Source organism: Gasterosteus aculeatus, chromosome 20, assembly GCF_964276395.1.
Source record: "Gasterosteus aculeatus chromosome 20, fGasAcu3.hap1.1, whole genome shotgun sequence".
NCBI lineage: Eukaryota > Metazoa > Chordata > Actinopteri > Perciformes > Gasterosteidae > Gasterosteus > Gasterosteus aculeatus.
In genome coordinates this window covers 13,735,680-13,759,079 of record NC_135707.1, presented here as the reverse complement: position 1 = coordinate 13,759,079, position 23,400 = coordinate 13,735,680, and the positions used below count along the sequence as shown (strand labels likewise).

Here is a 23,400-nt window from a genome sequence, read left to right as displayed (position 1 = left end):
ATAGTAGTAACTTTCTCTTAGTACAGATATAATGAGACATCTATGGGACAGTAGAATTGTCATTTTTCATTTAATATTTAACTGAGAATATGTTTAAAGGGGAATTTGGGATAGTCACAATTTAAACACTCTCTGACCAATAACTACTTTAACAAAGTGTTGCTAAAGGGCATTTGTCTCATGATAAAGTAAGCATAATAAAAAATATAGTTAAACTGAGTTATTTATATAGTGAAATGTCTATCCCGATGAGCTGGAAGCCTTTCACAAACCTTTATATCACCTGTGATGTGTTTTTACAAGAAATAGACAAAGCTCCTGACTAGAATACATGTTACTCTTTCATGCTGCATGTTAACACAGAGGGAAGAGTTCTCAGAAAAGCACGCGGACACCTTTGTGCAGAGGAAGCAGCAAAACCAAGAGTTCATCGTAGCAGAAATGAGCCGTGCAACAGGATTTGACTGAAAAAAGTTAGCTCTGCAAGTTGACAGGATGACACGTAAGTTTGATGCTTGGCAAGGCAGCAAACATACTCGGGAGCAGTGACTGTGGCAGACAATGTGGTGAGCACAAGAACATTTACACTTTTACACATTTAGCTGCTTTTTACCAGACTTCCTTCACCTCTCTCACCTCCATTAACACTGTGTGTAGTAGATGATTATGTGTGCAGGGGTCTGTGTGTGTGCGTTGGTAAACAGACAGGAAGTGAGGGTCGGCAGGGTTGTCAAAGCAAGTGGTTCCGTTTGTGTCAATGAGGAGATGTGGTTGAGCGATGACATGAATGTGATTATGGTCTGCGAAGGAGAAGTGTGTGGTATTCACAGACAAATCTAAACATTAGATGCTTGTACCTCTGACAGGAATTCAGAAGGAGGACGCCAAGTCAATAATGTTTATGTTGTGTAAAATCCAAAACAATCTCTGTGACTTCAGTTTTCGTTTTGAATATCAGGGTTTCAACCTAAAAGGGCAGGAAAGTCCAGGTACATCAGGAAACATGTTACTTTTGTTTCTTGAAAATCTGTGAGTTGAAGCAAAACTTCAGAGGAAACAAAGTGAAGTAAATAGAATCAGGAGTATATCAATCTCATTGTGGAAATTGCAAGTAAAACTCTTTTCTCTGATTTAATACCTTTCCTTTCATAACATGTTCACTCAACTTAATGTCTCATGTTCTTTTCCTCCTCACACAGCATCATGAACAAATCAGAGAACGAGTCCTATCTGGATTATGATTACAATGACACCTGCGATGAGGTTCAAGGTCCAGAATTGCCTGACGGATCCACGGCCTTTCTGGTTCTTTACTACCTGCTGTTTTTCTTCAGTCTGCTGGGTATGTTGAAAAAGAGAATGTAACAGAGAAGAAAATCACCCTCTTTCCATATTTAAATGCACATTTTTATTTGAGTTGTTCAGAAGAATCACAATTGTATTCTTTTTTTATAAGAACCTATGGCCTCTTTGTCAGATGTGACTAATGGCTACTCGCCTGCTCAAAGCATTGCGCGTATCGTCCAGTCAGTGGCTTATTTGGAAAAACACCAATATAGAGGAAACCCGCTCCTGGTAACAACTAAAGATTTAAATAATTTCACAGGCAACATCACGGTACTCTGGGTTCTGCTCCGGTACATAAAGCTGAGGACTATGACGGACGTATGCCTCCTCAACTTGGCCGTGTCTGACCTCATGCAGGCCACGACCCTGCCCCTCTGGACCTGCAATGACACAAACCTTGCGTCATGCAAATTGATGACTGGAGGCTACCAGTTGGGACTTCATCCATTTTCTTTAAAAGATACATTTATCTGCATTTCTATACGATGATAAATCAATCGTAATATAAAACTGAACCAACTCAAAGAGGTGCAATATTAACTTTATTATTCATTTATTAGGAGTTTTTTATTGATAGGAGAGATTTTCTGTCAGTCAACCTGGACACCTGTGAGGCTTTGTCGGGATCCCCCCGAGTTGATTGATGAGAAGTATCCAGCACGTTGATCAATTACAGTCAAAAAGTTAACATTTATTTAGAAGAGAAAAAGATTACATGAGCAATTCTCCGCAGATATCTGGCTCTAACTATTGCTTGAAAGCAGGATGTCAAACACACAAGCACGTATGTCAGCGTTATGTGTAATGGCGTCTCCGAGCAGTAAAAACGCGAGTCTTTATACACATGTGAAGGCCAGTGCCGGGTACGAGAAGCTGCAAATCAGGTTGAGATAAGAACCCAGGTGAAGATGAGGGTAGCACACACAGCACAAGATCATCCTCAGTGGCCGGTGCAAATCATAATTAATTGACAAAAAGTAGAAACGTGGATCCGAGAACTTTCTTACCAAATAAGATATGAACCAAGGCCATGAACAGTCCTTTGTATTAAGTCGACCGCCCTCCCTTCTCAGGACACAGCTGCAAACTATTTTGTATCATGCTGCTCTTTGCACGTCACGGTCAAATACGGACACTTACACGGGTTTAGCACAAGACAATGTTATAACATATTTTACCATTACATGCATCTCACAATTCCCCCTTTTGACCTCTTCAGAGATCACCCCAGCTGTTGGAGGACGTCTGCTCGATCAGCCTCCTCACCTGAGTTCTCGCCTCCTTTCCAGGCCAATAATGGCATTTTTGCTTAACTAATGTGGAGAATTGAGAAAGATAGAACAGAGGAGAGGATACACTTATTCTTGGTCTTGTTTTACTTCCTGTTGTTGTTGGCAGTCGACACTAGGGGTGTAACGATTCATTTTAACAACGATTCGATTCGAATCGCGATTCATGGTTGCCGATTCGATTCATGGACGATCTGGGTTAATTTTGAACGATTCCATTCGATTCGATTCAGTAACTTGAAATCGATTCAGTAACTTTACTGGGCAGTGCAGGCAAAGTTTCCGAGATCCCTGTTGTTTCTTGTAAGGAAATCAGATTTAAATTAATTCTGGATATTATAAACAAGCAAACAACAATTAATGGCAAATGTATTAAGCTTTTATTTGAATCAAGTGCAACCATTTTCAATGTAAACATTACACAATAATTACACAATGTTTTGATCAATTCACAGAACCCCGGATTTTCAACCACATTGTAGGTTCGCATGTCTTTACAGATAAAGCAATTGGTACTGTGATGTTTTTCGCCTGCGCTGAGTTTCGGCCAGGTTTCTGACAAAAAATGCTGGCGAGGCCTGAGGTGTCTGCAGAGCTGGAGTTGCCTGCTACTGCAGCGGTAACGCTGCTAGTGGTCCTGGACTGTCAGCGTTTTGTTTAATCCCATGGCACCTTAGTAGATGGTTGGAAAGATTTGTCGTGTTTCCGTGTTTTTTTATTTGTCTTCTACATATTCTACAAACAGCGCCCGACTTATTTAGAACACCTCCGTGTTTGCAAAAGCCAAAATGTTTCCACACGCTGGATCGATAAGTTGGTTTGTAAATGTCTTGCTCGCAGTCGTCTCCTGCACGCTGAGTTTCGCGCGGCTGCCGCTGCGTACTGATGACGTCACAGACAGGCAGACTGAATCGAGTAATGTTTAACGTGTCTAAAGTGCTAAAAAACCAACAAACAAACACGCATCCATACAGTTTTTGTGCTTAAATCCAATGTGCAGTTTCCAAGTATCGATACAAATCGATGATGTACCATTTCAATCGATTTGTAATTGATATATGTTGTCCGGAATGCCGATTTGCTGAGCACAGATCGATTCATTGGATCGCAGGAATATAAATCGATTAATCGATTACACCACTAGTCGACACAGATCACCCTGCTCTGGGTGTCTGTCAGTCAACTGCTCGTTGAGAGTGCGTTTGGGGACCCTCCTGAACCTTCAGGACGTCCTGGAGAGTGCGAGCTGGTTCCTCTGCGGTGGCGCACTGGCTCCAGTGGTACCAGGTATCACCTTTCCCTCTCAACCTCACTGTATGTGAGGTTCTCTCCTCCACCTGGTATGGTCCTGTCCACCGTGGCTCCAACCACTTTCTCTTAATGCCCCCCAGGAGGACCCAGGCGGCTGTGTCGGGGTTGTGGGCGTTCTGATCTCCTGTTTTGTCTCGCACCTGGTCCGCAAAATCTGAAACGAGAGCTCATAGATCGTTATACGGCATGCATACTCACCTGGCGGAGCTTCCGGGTTGGGCCTGAGCTTCACGCCGGCACTGGGTCCAGGGAACTGTCTCCCGGTGGTCAGTTCGTACGGGGTGAAACCTGTACCCTGATTTACTGATCTTCTAATGGCCATTAACGCGAGTGGGAGGGCTTGAACCCAGGTTAAATTTGTCTGTGCACAGATTTTAGCCAATTTTTGCTTCCTGATTTTCAAAGTGGGTGCCATTATCTGACCTGATCTTTCCTGGAAACCCGTGTCTTGGTATGTAATGGTTTACTAGACATTTGATCACTGATTTGCCATCCTGCTTTTTTTGTGGGCCACGCCTCTGGCCAGCCGGTCAGGGCGTCCATGCATACTAGGAGATACCTTTTTCCTTTGTGTCGTGTGATCCTGTCAGTACAGTCAATGACTATTTCCTGTCCTGGCACCAATGTCAACGGAAACACCCCCATTTCTGGCTTAACTGTAGGTTTCAAATTAAACATGGTGTAGGTTTTACATGTTTTAACAAAGTGACGTGTCATGTCCGCTAAAAACAGATGCTGACTGATTTCCCTGAATTCTTTCTGCTTCCAAAACCTCTGTCCCTGCCCCATGGCTTCTTACTACCGCGTATCTCGACTGTAACCCTTTTTGTCAATGTCTACAGCAGCTGCCATCAGTGAACAATTGCCAATCAGACTGTGTCAGTGGTGTGCCTTTTAAGTCTGTTTGCAATTTCGCTTCCAGTCCCACCTTGTATTCACACTGGTGTGGTTCTCCCTTTACCATGTGATCAGCCATGTTGATGCCTTCCTGTGTGAAGGTGAGATTTGGAGCTTCTAACAGCTTATTCAGCCTTATTTGTCTTTATTGTGACGTCATTGTAAAAGTTTGTGAATTTACGTAAGCTACTATGCTATGTGTTGTTAGCACATGTAGTTGATGGCCCATGACAATGTGTGCTGTTTTCATTACAAGCTTTGCGACCCCTGCTGCGTGTTGTGTGCATTCATGATGTTGTTTTTCCAACATGACACTGCTATACAGAAGCACCTTCCTTTTACCATCCCCCTTTTTACGAAACAAAACCCCATTTACAACCCCTGTTGTTTCAGAAACATCCAGATAAAATGGCGCGCTGTCTGTTTTTAGCTTGATAAACGCCTCCTCCGCCCCTTGGTCCCATTCGAGATTAGCAGTGAGATTTTGCATCCCTTTCTTGTTTACCTTTGCACGCAGAACTTGAGAGAGATTTGAATAGCGCGGAATGAATTGTCCACTGAACCCCGTGAGGCGAAAGCATTTCCTTTACATTTTGTGGACGTGGATGATGGAGAATACTGGACCTGTGAGCGGCTAAGAGCCCTGAGCCGCTTCCCGACAGTACTCTACCTAAAAATGAAACCTGGCGCCTGGCGACCTGCAACTTAGACTTAACTTAGTTTTGGCCAACCAGCGTTGGAAAAAACAGGTGTCTGTTGCTTCCAAACAAGATTCCGCTGAAGTGGATGCGAGGAGCATGTCGTCCACATATTGGATTAATGTCGTGCCCTCTGGCAGGGGGCACCCCACTAACGCTTGTTTCAACACTTGGTTAAAGATACCTGGCGAAAGCGCGAACCCTTGTGGTAGCCGAGCTGTGCAGGGATGGTTGGTCTTTTCGCGTCCGTAGTCTCTGGACACCTGTTTGTGTGTTAAAATGACAGAGTTAGTCGCTTTCCCTGTAATTCTGTACATTCTAGCGGAGGGAGAAAAACAAACATCAGGAAGTTGTGTGCATACCCAGTCGTCTAGCAGCATCGCCCGTTTTGTCATTAGACCTAAGTCTTTAGCCTACTGTTTGGGATGCAGAGCCAACGACACATGCGGCACTGCATCTTGATTCATTAAATACCATTTTGTTTGATTGGGGGAGAGGATGACAGCTGAGGATACCCCTTCTGGGCCCACATAGAGGTTTAGGATGTCACCTCCCACTTAGGAGGAACATACGGATCAAGAAGAGTTATCCAAGGCTTCCACTTTTGGTAAAGAGTCATAACCCCTGGGACTTCAGGACACTCAGGCTTCAAGAGGCCCCAGTAAATGTCTGCATATTGTTGTTGTTGCAGTGGCTGCACTACCCACTGACCATTGGTTTGTCCATTATCGTTGCAATGCAGAACCGTTCCATCCATCATGGTAACGCTTAGTCCGTCGGGGCTGCACAAGATCGAAAGCCCCTGTTTCAATGAGAAGATCCCTTCCCATATGTTACGTACAGTGCTCTATGGGTATAGGTCTACAGATATGGTGTTCTTTTTTGTGTTGTTGGTTTGTGTTTTTGTCTCCCCCTTCTGTTTCCATTCTCTCACTTCACAGATGTGCACACCTGGTTTCCCCTCATCCAATCACCACACCTGTTCTAGATCTCCCATCAACCATTCCCCTTTATATAGTCAATGTTTGTTTTCAGTGGGGAGGCTCTTTTGTGTTGAGCTGGGCCCCCGGTTTGAAGAGCACTGTCTTGTGTTAAAATTGAATTGGTAACAGCCTACTGGTGTTTTTGTGATATCTTTTGGTTGTGCGCACAGGGTCAATGAGGACAGGTAAGATGGGGTTTACATATTGCAAACACGTAGGGGTACCTGTTGTTAGTACCCTAGGCTAGAGTGAGCACCAACCACTGTACTTTTGGGTGCTAAGCACCGGTCAATGGGAGGGGGGGGTTTGTTTATGTTCTTTTCTTTCTGCCACTGACAGTCCTTGTTGATCCCTGTGTTGCTCTTTTGAAAAATAAATACTTTTTTTGTTACGTTTTGTGTATTCGATTTTGTGTGGCTAACGCCTCACTTGCCTTGACCTGTTGCGCTCCAGGTTGAGCCACCAGGGAGCGTAACACCATAAGATTCACTGGAACTTGAGGTGGAACAACAAAAGAATGAGTCAATGTCTGATTTCCCACTTTCACCGGTAGGGGGATTGTTAGAGGCAGTTTCTGTGACACCCCGGAGAACCCCACAACACTGACGCTATCTCTGGACATAACAGACGAGCCCGCTGCCTGTATCATGGAGTATGTGGCCCCAGTGTCATCGAGAAACTGCAGTTGTTGTTGTAGTACCGTGAAGAACAGCATGGGGTCTGCCCTGCCCCTGCTGTCCGGGTCTCTCTCGGGGGTGTGTCACTGAGAGGCATCTGCCTCATAGCCCCAGTCCTCCAGTGTGGGGTACTGTCCTCTAGGGGGCGGTGCAGCATGTGAGTTGGGAGCCCATGCTTCCTGGGGTGGGACACCTCTGCCCCTCCCCTGTCTTCTTTTACTAGGACACTTACTTAACCTGGTGCCCCTCCATACCACAGTGGAAACAAGCTCTTCCCCATCTGCGGCTACCTCTTCCTTCTCCCCCTGCATATGGACCTCCTCGACACGCTCCTCCCCAGCAGTTACCTCCATAGCCTCCCCTGTAACCACCCCTTTGGTTTAAACTCCACCCTTGGGCTGTCCCATACGACGTCTCCTCCCATGGTGGGAGTGGATACAAATCAGGGGCGTTACCTCCAGCTAGGGCAGACTGTGCAACCATCTGCCTCGTCTTTCCCTTTCTGCTTCTTGTTGCTCACATCCTGTTTTATTTTGGTGAGCTGGAGCTTCAGCAGTTGAGCCTGCAGCTCCTTTACCTGTTTAATTTCCCCTGTCGCTTCTTCTGTCGCGTCTTGTAAATGGTGTAGCAAATGTCTCTCCCACACAGCAGAGTCACTACCTGGCCGGTCTGGGTTAGTGATCATTTTAGCTTTCACACTCTGGTACGCCCTCCAGTACCGCCTGTCTAAACCAATCCCTTTGCACTCCCGCAGTGCCTGAGTGATGACCTTTGTGTTTCACCCATGTTTCCTTACATTCGTCCAAATAAGCATGCAGTGTTTTTCCCCAAAACAAATTTGCTTCTTGATGTGCTGAATTTGTTTTCATGTTTATTTTCTATTTGTTCTAATAATTTTTCATCATATTTTAAATCCTTGATTAAAGTGTTACACTTAAAAGGAAAGTAGTTCAGGGCATTTGTGGTTTCCTGTTGAAACACGATCAGCACCTGTTGTGTGTGCAGTTATGAACAGCTTATTTAGTCTTAGTATTTTACCCAATCTAAAAGTTGCAGTGTCTTATCAATCTGTTAGTTGATTTCATAAAATCCCCCCTACAATCCGCTTGTTCATGTAAAAGTTTTTGACAGACCTTTGACAGCCCAGTAATGATGAGCTTATTCTTCTAAACTGAAAAACAAAAGAAAAATTTATCCTCTTTATTCTTTATATATCCTGGTATTCAAGAAAGATGCATAAACCTAATTATATCAGTAAGAAATAATTAATCAAGAATAACTTTATTCAACAGTGTGTGTGTGTGTGTGTGTGTGTGTGTGTGTGTGTACTTCTTCTTAAATATGCTTGAGTTCCTCCAAGGTATAAAACCTTTGTCCGGCCTTATTGGCCTCCACCGTTGCTCCCACACATAATCTCACTGCTGTGACCTTGTTACTCCCATAAAACCCTTGGTGCTTCAACAGAGATTTATAACGCTTATTCTAGCAGTTGTTGCTTTAAAGTCTTTAAATCTTCTTTTTCTTTCTTCAATGCGTGTCTACAATTCCACTATTTTTAAATCAAAATTGTAGTAACAGCTAGAGCTTAAGAAATGGCTCTGCAGCTTGTTGGTTGAGACACTTACACCGTTCTTGTTTTTTTCTGTCCATGGCTTTACTTTTAATCCAACATGAAAACCATACGGACCTCAAGTCCTTTATTTTCTCAATTTTATTGTGATGATTCCATTTTTCCCACACATTCACCTTCTCACATTTTGACTCGAGGCCGTTTTTTTCTTTCTTTCCTACATTCTCTCCCACAATATCTGCGTCAGCGACACACCAACACCAACACCTTTCTCCTCTAACAACTTTTTCACCAAGTGTCCCGTGTGATCCACAACATCATGTTTCTTTTTCTCTGTGGTATCTCCGCTCACCGCCACCAACAACATCCTCAGTTGGTCATTTATTATTTTCCATCGATACCCCGGCGCTGGCTCCCAGCCGCCGTCCTCCTCTTCTCCATCAAATTCACCATCCATTTAACAGCAGTCAATCAGTTCGTATGTATTTTACACGGGCAGACAGCTATGTTCTGAAAGTTTATACTAACCTTTCAGAGAAAACGTTTGTGTCCACGAGCTTATGTTAGTCTCAGAACATTAATTTATGCCGAAAAGTTTATACTAACCTTCCGGAGTCAATGCGTCTGTGAGTTTATGTTAACCTCTGAGACTCAATTATTATAGCCGCAAGTTTATGTTTTAACCTTGCGGTCTGTCTGCGTTCTCAATTCCTTATAATTGTACTTCCAAAACGTATTTCTTAAAGTGCATTTCTCAACACATTTTATTTATTTATTTATTTAATCACTCCTCTCTCTCCCCCTCCACACTCCAAAGCGCGCTGTTTAATTTTACTGTATCCCAGCACCTTTCCAAGGGCTGCACTATGTCTGAGGAAATCAAACTCATTTTTTAAGGAACTCCAACCTCGGGTCACCGACCCGCAGCCTTTCGGGGGTCCCCAGATCCTCAGGGCACCACACCTAGCGAAATCAGCCCTCGTCAGGGTCTGAGGGTGTTGTCAAACCAGAGACCAGGATATTGACTCCAAATCAATTCCCTTAATTCATGCCGGATTCTAGATCCCTTGATACTCGCAAGTATCCACTAAACCGTAGTTAATTTATTTATTCCCAAACAGCGCCCTTCGATTCCTTTGATTTATGACGGATACTAGATCCCTTGGTACTCGCAGGTACCCACTAAACAACAGTAATTATTTCTTTTTTGTATTACAGAGCTTAAGTACTGCAGTACTTTTCCCGTACTCGGCGGTACGCATTCTAACACTCGGCGGTGTTCAGTTTCCCATCGTTGCCTTTTTTTTTTTTTTTTTTTAGAGAATTGCTCAAGTATAAATTTGGCTCTTATACCACCAATCCACAACATACTCCTTACTTTAGCTTTTTCAATATGAACAGAAGTCCTTTGTATTGAAGCCTCTATGAGATCGAGTCGACGGCCCTCCCTTCTCAGGATACAGCTGCAAACTAACATTTTGTATCATGCTGCTCTTTGCACGTCAGGGTCAAATACGGACACTTGAGACACAGGTTTAGTACAAGACAATGTTATAACATATTTTACCATTACATGCATCTCACAGCTTCAAAAAGCATCAACTCTGCCATGCGCTTTGCTGAGATGATTGCACTGTCTCACTGCTGTGTAAGCCCAGTCATATATGCATTTATTGAGGAGAAGTTTAGGAAATCACTGGGAAATGTGCTGACGAGGTACTTCTGCTGGAGTCACCAGAGCCAAAGGGCTTTCAGCCACAGAGAGACCACAGAGAAAGAGACTTCCAACACACCTGTAAAGTCAGATTATCAAGAGTGATGAACTCACACTTCTAGAAAGTGAAGGCAGGACCTTAAGACACACCGTTGCATCACGATGGATCCTATTCAGGCCGTAATTCTTGTCAGCTTGTATTTGACGAGAAGTGTGTAGAGTGTAATTGTGGTGTCACAGAACACACCTCACTATCAAGCCAGTGTTTAGTCATCCGGGCCAACAATTCACTACTGACTGAATCCAAAAAAGGGACAAACCATTTTAAGATCTATAATATGTGATAGTTAGGTCTCAATTTGAGCTTTGAAGAGTCGACCCTAACAGAAAAAGTAATATACCGTACTTGTTTTCAAACAACAGTCAGTCTAGACTGCATCGATGGCTGTATTTGTAGTAACACTTCCACCACGCATAACAGAACAAATGATGTGGAGCTTTTCAAGCCTCCATCTGCTTGTGGATGCAGGTCCAGGTCGGGTTGCATTGCATCTTTTTAAGCTTGCACATGTGGACTTGTGGTTATCCTCATCCGCAGACACTGTGGGCTTTTACACAAACTTTTCAAATCATTTGCAGGAAGTTATGAACCATATGCATCTAAGCCTGAAAGCCCACCTAAATAGTTGATAGGGGGATGGTAGTGTTTTTATTCGAAAGCCATTTGCACACCACAACCAGAGGAGGTGTCTCTCATTTGAACATTATGTAATGAGCTTGGATGATTAGCTGATCTTTTCTTTGATATGGCATCTTGTGATCCAAAATAAACACCATCATCAGCTGTCTCCTTAAGAACATCTGCAGGTAATTCATTTTTATTATTTTCTAAATGTACATGCGTAAACCACATCTGTGAAATTCTTATTGGATGATAAACTCATCAAGTTTCAAGGTCAATAGTTAGTCCACTGGAAAATACATTTGTGTTTAATGTGTCACTTTCTCTAACACTTTGCTTGCACCCATCTTTTAAAAATATCAGCTGTAAATGATTGTATCTCTTTTATATGTTCTCACAATTAAAGAGACAGATTGGAAAAAGTCAAACTGCATTAACAGTTGACATGTTCGTTGTAAAATCAACCTATTGCTCTTTTCTGCTGCGGCTACTATGCTCGAAGTAGGAATTTTCAGACACCATTCAAACCCAATCATAAACTGCAGAATTACGTGTGTTCTAAATGAGCTGAAAGATTTGTGTTGGCGAAACAAAAAGTCTTTAATATAATACTAATAATACAAAAAAAACGGATTATTTTCTAAATGTACATTCGTAAACCATATCTGTGAAATTCGTATTGGATGATAAACTCATCAAGTTTCAAGGTCAATAGTTAGTCCACTGGAAAATACATTTGTGTTTAATTGTCACTTTCTCTAACAGTTTGCTCGCACCCATCTTTTAAAAATATCAGCTGTAAATGATTGTATCTCTTATATGTTCTCACAATTAAAGAGACTGATAACTGTCAAACTGCATTAACTGCACATACAGGGACCATTTTTCTCAAGACTACTGAAATGCGATACACAACGTTTGGTGGCTACAACTATTTTGTGCTGAAAGGCAGCTATTTACTTACTATTTATAATTTTGCTGGTAACCGTATTATAAAAGCAATAAGGTACTTGAGGCAGTACTTCAATAATATAACAGTTCGAGGGTTGCCTAACAACACCCCAGAACTGTTACATTATTGGACGGTAAAGTACAGCCTCTTGTACCTTTTATTGCTTTAATAAATACAGTATATAATCAGACGCTTTGAAACAAAGTGCTATCGACTATCCTGGAGGCAAGGATTATTTCTGGTTTTACTTTGTAGTTCCCTTGTCACAAACGGGGTGGAGGCAGGACTCAAATGCATCACATACACGGCAGACAATCACAGGGGATGACAGGACAAGGCAGGAAGTGAAGTTAACCCAGGGACAAAAGGGGCAGGGAACTACAAAACAAAACAGGCAACAAACCCACACCGTGGCAGTACCCCCCCTCAAGGAACGGATCCCAGACGGACTTACAACACACAAGGGCGGGCGGGGCAGAAAATTGACAACAGGATGAGGGGGAGAGGACCAGGGACGAGGGTCAGGCAGCCCGGGGAACTCCAGCGGGCGGTCCAGAGGGCGGTCGGGACCTGGGCTCGGGGGCGCCGGCCGCAGGGGAATGGGCGGCCCGGAGGAAGATCATGCGGCCGAAGAGCCTCCGGGGGTCGGCCCGGTGGGCGGGCAGAAGCCAGGCTTGGAAGCGCCGGGCGCGGAGGCGCCGGCTGCAGGTCGCGGGAAGCCGGGCTCAGAGGCTCCGGCTGCAGGTCGTGGGGAGACGGGCTCGGAGGCGCCGGCTGCAGGTAACTGGAAGCCGGGCATGGCGGCATCGGCTGCCTGTCACAAGAATCTGGTCACAGGAGCGCTGTCCCGACCCATGCCAGAACCCCCCCCCCCCCCCTCAAGGGCCTGTCCCAGATGGCCCTCAGAACACCAAAGGGGGTCGGGAGAGGACCACGGAGCAGTCGGGAGAACGAGTTGGGGAGACAGGACTGGGAGAGTCTGGGAAGCGAGTCGGGGCGCCAGGACTGGGGGAGTCGGGGGAGCGAGTCGGGGGAGCGAGCCGTGGAGCGGCGATTGGAGTCGGAGACAGGCGTACTGGGGTCGGAGGTCGCTGCGGCCCAGCGGAAACGGGAGGCCGCTGCGGCCCAGCGGGAACGGGAGGTCGCTGCAGCCCAGTGGGAATGGGAGTATGCTGCGGCACAGCGGGAACAGGAGTACGCTGCATCCTCTTGCCTATGCTCTTTCTCCTGGGGTTGAGGGGGTCTCTGAGCTCAAGGCCAGCTCTTAGGTAGCTCTTGGGTCTAAAAAAAAAAGTTTGTCTCACGCTGCCAAAATGGTGTCCTCATATGCAGGTAATCGGGTCCGTAATCTGGCAGCGGGTCTACTGAGCCCTTTTGTGGCCGCGTCATTCTGTCACAAACAGGGTGTAGGCAGAGGCAGGACTCAAATGCACAGTTGACAACAAATAGACTTTAATAGTCCAAATCAAAAATGCCAAGGGGCAAAAACGCGGGCGGGGACCAGGAACTCAAAGGACATTTAGGGAATGACAAGCAGGCATAACATGCATTCATTCAATGAAGTGACAAGGGACAAAAGACACACAGGGCTTAAATACACTGGGAATGTGCAGGTGATTGGACACAGGTGGAAACAATCAGAGACACGGCAAACAATCACAGGGGATGACAGGACAAGGCAGGAAGTGAAGTTAACCTAGGGACACAAGGGGAAGGAAACTACGCACCAACTGGACACGCATTCAGGTGTCCGGTCGCTACTTTTCCTTCAGAGGTGGTGGCCACCTCCCAGTTTCCAGTCGCTGGATGGCACTGGAAACAGGTACTAGAGCTGGCTTTATATTGAATGATATTGTGGTGGCGGGCATGGTTTGGCTCAGCTGCAGAGGGGACGGAGAGGGGAGTGGCTCGGGGAACGGTGCCAGGAGGAGGCATAATTGGCCTCAGGTGGAGGTAATGACTGTGTGTGCTCTGTACTTAAGTAGGAAAGATGCAACGACAGCGGGAGAGCTGAGTGAGGCGAGGAGGCTGGAGCCGGTCGTGCGTTGTGTGAAAAAGATAAAATAAAGACTGAATACTGAAACTCTCCGCTGCATCCTCGTTATTCTGGGACCCCCCCCACAGACCCACACGTTACAGTGGCACCCAACGTGGCTGGGGGGTGGACATGGCAGATGACGACCACCAGCAGGGAATGCCGGCCGAGTCGATTGGCCCGCGGCCCGCGGCCACGCCACTGACGCAGGGGCCCGTGGCGGTCGCCGGCCTCACGCTCCACCTTTGAGGCGACGGCGGAGGCACAGCTGGAGCAGTTGCAGTTATTGGCTGCACCGCGGGGAGGGCTGTCGCCAGTGGAGCTTCCCGTACCGGCTCCACGGCGGGCGCCCTTCACCCCAGCTCACAAGGCAATGGTGGATTCGGGGTGTGGACTAGTGTAGACTAGCCTGAACACGTATATTATGAAGGACGCACAAACAACTTATTGTACACCACCGACACATTGGATACTACGTAACACAGCTGTGAGACAAATAATTCAACAATATTTATATTCTATAATATCATGAGTGTAAAATGAATTATGCAACGTGCATAATTAAATTAAATTAAATGCATTTGGGCTGTCTAAAACTTCCTTAACGCCTGTCTTTTATTTTGAAGGCAAAGCTCCGTCATTTCCTGTATTTTGCTGCTCTCTCTGTCTAACGTCTCTGTTCAGTTCACCTTCGTCAGCAATTCTCACGTCATTCATCCTCATTGACATTCACTGCGCGCCAGCTGGAGAGCGGTAGCCCGAATGGAGATACAGAAACACAGTCGACACAACTACGTTTCAGGGCAGAAACTTGACTTGGAACAGACTTGGAAGTCGTTTTTTCTAGAAATATTATTAGTAATGTATATTGCAAACATCATCATCACCTTTGTGGTTAGTTTACACAAGCTTTATAGATAACAGCACACGTTAGTTATAATGTAAGCATTCATTCATATCTCATGTAAATTCTATGACGAGAATTCAAATATTTTCTCCCAGGATGCTTTGTGCTTTCGTGCTCATGCAACATCTCTGAAAAGCTTCTCCACCACAAGAGGTCACCTATCGACCACTCTAACCCTTTCCTGCACACCATTCTTCTGCAAATCCTTCTGGTTTGGTGCTCCATATAGGGCTTGTTCATGGAATGTCACAATAAGGTCACATATGAATAACAATAAGAAGAATGCCTGTATAACAACAGTAATCAGTATCAATATCACAACACAGACACCTGAAAGTAGTGCCTGTGTTTTTGCTCCAATATGGAAACTATAACAGAATACATTGAACTAATGTTTGAAGCAGTAAATTTAGCAAAAGTATTTTCTGGAACATATAACTATCTGATTGATAGTTGGATGGTGTTATGAATACTGACCATGTCTAAAGCTACATAATCATTGCTCTAATTGAATTACATATTTGTCCAAAATATCTATTTGTCCCACTATAATCAGTCAGTAACCGTGTTCTAACTACTTTACTACAGACTTTACTTGTACATGAATCTATCTGTTTTTTGTGTTTGCGCCATTAGGATAAAAATAATTTGATGTAAGTGTTAAAGTGCGAAATGCTTGTTTCCACAAGAGTGACTATATCGTGATCTGTGGACTCCTGATAAGGATCTTGAAGTCACACTTGGGGACGCACAGCACATGACTTCTGCATTTCTGATTCATTGCCGCTCGTTAATAGGGGAGCACAGACGCTGAGAGGGTTGGTTCTTACATTTACCCACATTGGAGGACGTCGTGGCCATAAAGATCCGGACCAAGAAATAAGGAGCCCAGAGGTGCAGCCACTGACTATACCTGATAAGACAAGGCGTCACTGAGATATCAGCATGGCAGGTGATTACATTTTGACTGCTGTGTTGCATGATGTAGCCCATATGTAGATCATTGTAATCTTGTTGTTGAGGAAATATTTGTATCATTTGTAGTACTGGCATCTTAATACACTGCGGTCAGTTGTACATGCATTTTCCACTTAAACGCAAACATTGTATGAACTGTATGAAAAAAAAGGTAAACAAAAAGGTATTCAACACTGAAGTAACTTAAATTCAAAACTAGGTCTAAAATAATTGTATACATGGAACACATTTTTGATGTCGGAAGGTATGCAAGGTGCCTTATCATGTAGTGTTTAAATCGTTTTGTCTACCTTTTCTATATCCAGTTTGCAAATGACCTAGGAAGACCAAGAGGGGGCATGATATCTTTCATAATAATTTACAAGGATTCACCCAAATTATATTTCTCTCTCAAATTAGTGACAATCTGTGGATTAAGTTTTAGGTTTCTGCATATAGATTTGGTCCATTTTATTTTATTCATTATGTTTTGTTTCTGTTTTATTATATCTAATTCTGATATTTCTGCCTTCACACTAACGCGGGGGAGTGGAATTTTGTCGATGCTAATTACGTCATTAAGAAATTTACAGTAGCCAAGTTCAGTGAACAACCACTGTTAGCTGCCCTCAGTGGACATTCTGTGTACCTCTAATAAAATAGAATAAAAGATAGTAACAAATAGGCTCTTTGAAAATTGTTGAGATGATTTTGTGAACATTGGTGAATGATATGTTTAAAAGCTGTGAACACAAAGCAACTCCATCCTTTACCACCACTAACAACAAAACTGTTTAACTACAACCTGTTGATTTAATGGAGGATGTATAATCCATCCTAATGTGAAAGGATCCAATCTCAAACATGATTTTTGTGTTTTTTTAATCTTTGTCTGCAGATTATGCAAGAGATTTACCCTTAGATAATTATTCAGACTATTATGATAGTCTGAACATCACCATAATCAACATAATAAAATTGAATACAATTCTACAAATTCCATCCTTTACCTCCATTAACAGCGAGTGTTTAACTACAACCTCTCGATTTAATGGAGGCTGGATTGAGTCCATCCTAATGTGAAAGGACTCAATCTAAAAAAAGTTAAGATAACGTGTTGTGTTCTTTTATCTTTGTCTGCAGATTATGCAGAAAATTTCAGCCAAGAGTATAATTATTCAGACTATTATGATAAAGACAACACCAACAATAACAGTCCTTGCAGCACCACCGCTCTGAGGGATTTTGGCAAGGTCTTTCTGCCCACCTTCTACAGTCTGGTTTTCGTCCTTGGCGTCATAGGTATGAGTGTGTTTGTAAGCGACACCCTTTCTTTACATACACTAAATAATACTCTGGAATACTAAACCATGTGCTCCGCCCCCTCTCAAGGCAATGGTTTAGTGGTGTGCGTCCTGGTGAAGCACCGCCACAAGACCAACTTGACAGACATGTGCCTCTTCAACCTGGCTGTCTCCGACCTCGTCTTTGTCTTCACGTTGCCTTTCTACTCTCACTACTCCGTGGTGGGTGAATGGCCTTTTGGAGACTTCCTCTGCCGCTTCGCCTCTGGCTCACACACCACTGGGTTTTTAAGCAGCATCTTCTTTATGGTTGTCATGACGCTGGACCGCTACATGGTCATCATGCACGCTCACAAGGTGGCACAATATCGCACGTTTAGGGCAGGCATCGCTCTGACCGCCTTTGTTTGGACGATGAGTTTGTGCTTCTCCCTGCCGGCCGTCTTCTTTACGAAGGTGACGAACGAGTCCACCGGAGTTGCCTGCAGCTACGAACCAGAAAACGATGCCTGGAGGCTCCATGACATCCTCATGAAGAATGTATTGGGCCTTGGGATTCCACTGTTGGTGATGATAGTTTGCTACTCCAGGATCATCCCCATACTGCTGAACATGAGGAGTACCAAGAAGCACCGCGTTGTCAAGCTGATCATCTCCATAGTGATCGCCTTTTTCATGTTCTGGGCCCCATATAACATTTCCATTCTCTTGGAGTTTCTGAACTTGTCGACCAATTGCAACTCACACCAAAGTCTTAAGCTGTCGATAATAGTGACCGAGACCATTGCTTACTCTCACTGCTGCCTGAATCCCATCATCTACGCCTTTGTGGGACAGAAGTTTATGAGACGAGTATTGCAGATGTTGAAGAAATGTGGGTCTGGGTTTCTCCCCTCTACAAGAGAAAATAGCTCACACAGGAAAAGCTCAGTTAGGTCCAGGTCCTCTGATGCCACCACCAATTTCATCATGTAGGAGGTGGATGGTAGATTATTTTTTATGGACATGGCTTACAGGGTTGATACATTTTGCTCTGCTTAGTGTTGTTATTACTGAGTACAATATTGGCATTGTTCCTGCTGTAAGATCTGTTTGGGCTCTTCCATTATCCACCATCACAGTTTTTAGTCATCAGCATTGTCTAAGCTGAAAACGCTGCATGTATGTGTGTATGTCATCTTTATCTTTTTTTTTCTTCTATCTTTAGACCGTTGGATTTTTACTTTCATTGCGTTGTGTGTATCATAACTTGGTAGATGTGTAGTGCCATCAAGTGTGATCCAATGAGTTTCAAAATATCTTCATGTTGTCAGGTCTGTTACGATTTGGGTTAATGTCTGGTTTTATTTTGTAGTTTCTTGCCTCTGTTCTCCCTGGGTCATGTCACTTCCTGCCTTGTCCTGTCCTCCTCTGTGATTGTCTGTCATGTCCTGATGTTTCCACCTGTGTCCAATCACCTGCACCTCCCTAGTGTATTCAAGCCATGTGTGTCTGTTGTCACTTGTCGCGTCATTCTTTTGTCACGCCTGCCTCTCGTTCCTGCCTGCCCTTTTGCCCTTAGTTCCTGTGTGTTTTTGCCCGTTTTGACTATTAAAGTCCTTTTTTGTTTTCGAACTCTGCGTTTGAGTCCTGCCTCCCAAGCACCCCTTGACAAGGTCATTTCTTTTAAAAGGTTTTTAATGCCCCTCTTTTTCCTGCTTAACAGTTGACTGTAAACCATGAACCTTTTGTTTACTGCAGCCTGTAACCACAAACTCTGTTCATGTTTGGCTGATTGTTGTAAAACATTCACACGCCACTGTGCCTCTATTGAAGAGGAACATTCATGCCAACTGGAATCGAACAATATTTTCTTTGTTTTTTACACTATCCTTGTTGTATATTCATTTCACTCAATAGAACAGGGTTGTGTAACACCTTTTGCACGTTATTTGTTGTTTATGTGGAACAAAGTTTGGCTCATTGTACACACGCCTGTAAATTTTTATATATTTTCTCAATTTTGTTTCATGCCTCACATTTTTACCATTTATTAAATTGTTTTAATTATTTTTTTCATTATTCCAGGAACATCTGTGTCCCAGTGATATTACTTTAATGTCAGTGTTATTTCAGCTTCATGCTTTTTAATCTTTTCTCGTTTGTTTTATTTAATTGGTATAGTAGTTTAGAGTTCCATCTCTAAAGAGTACCCAGTTATGATGTTGAATTGTGATTTTTTTCTCGCACGCAACAAATCTAAAGCACAACACAACATTTTTTCAGTGCCATAATGACTTGAGTGTTCAACGCACGTTGTGTCTTCTATAAGAAAGTACTTCCACCATCTTCATTGTTTGTGTAGTAAATAGTAGTAACTTTCTCTTAGTACAGATAAAATGAGACATCTATGGGACAGAATAGTCTTTGTTCATTTAATGTTTAACTGACTATGTTTAAAAGGGAATTTGAGATGGTCACAATTTAAACACTCTCTGACCAATAACTACTTTAACAAAGGCAGCGTGTTGCTAAAGGACAAGGCAATTTTATTTGTATAGCACATTTCAACAACAAGGCAATTCAAAGTGCTTCACATAAAACATTAAAAACATCCAAACATAACATAAAGGATATTTAAAATAATCAGTTAAGTACATTGATACATTGAAACATACGAAAAACACAAAATAGTCACTAAAATGATAAAGACTTAATAATGTTTTTAAGAATTCTGACTTGCAGAAATGGTCAATGGAAGGCAGCAACAAACAGAAAAGTCTTTCATTTGGATTTAAAGAAGCTGAGGAACCCAGCAGACCAGCAGCTTCTTCCAGCAGAAAAACTGAACGCTGCTTCTCCATGTTTAGTTCTGACTCTGGGAACAGAAAACAGACCTGTCCCAGACGACCTGAGGGTTCCTGGCGGTTCATAAAGTATCGGCAGATCAGAAATGTACTTTATAAACTAGCAGCAGGATTTTGAAGTCACTTCTTTGTTTGACAGGAAGCCAGTGTAACCTAAGAACTGGAGTGATGTGATCCACTTTCCTGGTCCTGTGAGGACTCGAGCTGCAGTGTTCTGGATCGGCTGTAGATTTCTAATTGACTTTTTACAGAGACATGTAAAAACACTGTTACAGTGGTCAAGTCTACTGAAGATAAATGCCTGGACAAGTTTTTCCAAAGCATACTGTTCATTATAAAGTGAGCATAATAAAAAATATAGTTAAACTGGGTCATTTATATAGTGAAATGTCTATCCTGATGAGCTGGAAGCCTTTCACAAACCTTTATATCACCTGTGATGTGTTTTTACAAGAAATAGACAAAGCTCCTGACTAGAATACATGTTACTCTTTCATGCTGCATGTTAACACAGAGGGAAGAGTTCTCAGAAAAGCACGCTGACACCTTTGTGCAGAGGAAGCAGCAAAACCAAGAGTTCATCGTAGCAGAAATGAGCCGTGCAACAGGATTTGACTGAAAAAAGTTAGCTCTGCAAGTTGACAGGATGACACGTAAGTTTGATGCTTGGCAAAGCAGCAAACATACTCGGGAGCAGTGACTGTGGCAGACAACGTGGTGAGCACAAGAACATTTACACTTTTACACATTTAGCTGCTTTTTACCAGACTTCCTTCACCTCTCTCACCTCCATTAACACTGTGTGTAGTAGATGATTATGTGTGCAGGGGTCTGTGTGTGTGCGTTGGTAAACAGACAGGAAGTGAGGGTCGGCAGGGTTGTCAAAGCAAGTGGTTCCGTTTGTGTCAATGAGGAGATGTGGTTGAGAGATGACATGAATGTGATTATGGTCTGCGAAAGAGAAGTGTGTGGTATTCACAGACAAATCTAAACATTAGATGCTTTATCAAAATGTTGCTTCCACCTCTGACAGGAATTCAGAAGGAGGACGCCAAGTCAATAATGTTTATGCTGTTTAAAATCCAAAACAATCTCTATGACTTCAGTTTTCGTTTTGAATATCAGGGTTTCAACCTAAAAGGGCAGGAAAGTCCAGGTACATCTCTGAAATTCCTTACATTCTTTTTTTTACTGTTTCGTAAGAACAATATCTATAGTGAGGCACATACACAGTTTAGTCATCATGAAGGAAACATGTTACTTTTGTTTCTTGAAAATCTGTGAGTTGAAGCAAAACTTCAGAGGAAACAAAGTGAAGTAAATAGAATCAGGAGTAAATCAATCTCATTGTGAAAATTGTAAGTAAAACTCTTTTCTCTGATTTAATACCTTTCCTTTCATAACATGTTCACTCAACTTAATGTCTCATGTTCTTTTCCTCCTCACACAGCATCATGAACATATCAGAGAACGAGTCCTATCTGTATTATGATTACAATGACACCTGCGATGAGGTTCAAAGTCCAGAATTGCCTGACGGATCCACGGCCTTTCTGGTTCTTTACTACCTGCTGTTTTTCTTCAGTCTGCTGGGTATGTTGAAAAAGAGAATGTAACAGAGAAGAGAATCACCCTCTTTCCATATTTAAATGCACATTTTTATTTGAGGTGTTCAGGAGATTTCAAAGAATCACAATTGTATTCTTTTTTTATAAGAACCTATGGCCTCTTTGTCAGATGTGACTAATGGCTACTCGCCTGCTCAAAGCATTGCGCGTATCGTCCAGTCAGTGGCTTATTTGGAAAAATACCAATATAGAGGCAACCCGCTCCTGGTAACAACTAAAGATTTAAATAATTTCACAGGCAACATCACGGTACTCTGGGTTCTGCTCCGGTACATAAAGCTGAGGACTATGACGGACGTATGCCTCCTCAACTTGGCCGTGTCTGACCTCATGCAGGCCACGACCCTGCCCCTCTGGACCTGCAATGACACAAACCTTGCGTCATGCAAATTGATGACTGGAGGCTACCAGGTGGGGCTTCATCCATTTTTTTTAAAAGATACATTTATCTGCATTTCTATACGATGATAAATCAATCGTAATTTAAAACTGGACCAACTCAAAGAGGTGCAATATTAATTGTATTATTAATTTATTAGGACTTTTTTAATAATAGGGGAGATTTTCTGTCAGTACGGGGGTCTATGTTGTTTTATAGGTTCACAAGCAGCTTTCCTTATGCTGTGTGTGAAACCACAACTGCGTGATGTGTCTCTCAGCCAAATGAGAAAAACGTCATTGATGCTATCAGAGCCTGTTTCTGATTCCACTCTCCCCTCTGCTCCTCTGAACAGTTGGGTTTCTACAGTGGGACTTTGTTTGTGACCCTAATGAGTGTGGACCGCTACCTGGCCATCGTCCACGCTGTTGCAGCCATGCGAGCCCGGACACTTCGCTATGGAATCATAGCCAGCACCGCAATCTGGGTAATTTCTGTCACTATGGCACTACCTGGGGTGACATTTGCTTCTTTAGAAATAGACGTAAATGACAACAGCTCCCAGTGCCAGCCCCTGTACCCTGACGACAGCCACCGCTTTTGGAAGTTACTGCGGAACTTCAGCGAGAACACAGTGGGCCTATTTCTTTGCCTCCCAATAATGATTTTCTGCTACGTGAAAATCCTCATCGTGCTGTCCAAGTCCAGGAACGCCAAAAAGGACAAAGCTGTGAAGCTGATATTCACCGTAGTGGGTGTGTTTGTGGTGTGCTGGGTCCCCTACAATGTCACAGTTTTCCTACAGACTCTGCAGCTGTTCCTGGAGAACCTGGACACCTGTGAGGCTTCAAAAAGCATCAACTCTGCCATGCGCTTTGCTGAGATTATTGCACTGTCTCACTGCTGTGTAAACCCAGTCATATATGCATTTATTGGGGAGAAGTTTAGGAAATCACTGGGAAATGTGCTGACGAGGTACTTCTGCTGGAGTCACCAGAGCAGAAGGGCTTTCAGCCACAGAGAGACCACAGAGAAAGAGACTTCCAACACACCTGTAAAGTCAGATTATCAAGAGTGATAAACTCACACTTCTAGAAAGACGTCGCATTCGATGTCAGAGCTGTAAAATAGCACTCAGAAGATTCCTGGTAAGAACAAGGGGATCTTTTAAGAATATGTGTAAACCAAAACTGTGTTTTTTTTAAATAAAGAAAATTAAAAATG

General features: G+C 43.3%; 2 protein-coding genes across 5 annotated transcripts; both read left to right on the top strand.

Moving 5' to 3' along the window:
- The first annotated feature begins 377 nt into the window (after positions 1-377).
- On the top strand, positions 378-23,400 carry LOC120811213 (C-C chemokine receptor type 2). Of its 4 annotated transcripts, none has more exons than XM_078094094.1 (4): positions 378-566; positions 21,620-21,762; positions 22,036-22,208; positions 22,532-23,400. In XM_078094094.1, exons 1-4 carry the CDS (start codon positions 562-564, stop codon positions 23,252-23,254), a joined length of 1,044 nt encoding a protein of 347 aa, XP_077950220.1. In that variant the 5' UTR covers positions 378-561; the 3' UTR covers positions 23,255-23,400. The 4 variants fall into 4 exon arrangements, with proteins under 4 accessions (XP_077950220.1, XP_040022384.2, XP_040022385.2 ...); XM_040166450.2 differs by lacking the exon at positions 378-566 and adding an exon at positions 19,713-20,886; XM_040166451.2 differs by lacking the exon at positions 378-566 and adding an exon at positions 19,713-21,527.
- Positions 10,129-19,389, top strand: LOC120813876 (C-C chemokine receptor type 1-like). Its single transcript, XM_078094095.1, has 4 exons — positions 10,129-11,353; positions 15,860-16,014; positions 17,163-17,321; positions 17,412-19,389. The coding sequence occupies exons 2-4, from the start codon at positions 16,008-16,010 to the stop codon at positions 18,296-18,298; spliced, it is 1,053 nt and encodes a 350-aa protein (XP_077950221.1). The 5' UTR covers positions 10,129-11,353; positions 15,860-16,007; the 3' UTR covers positions 18,299-19,389.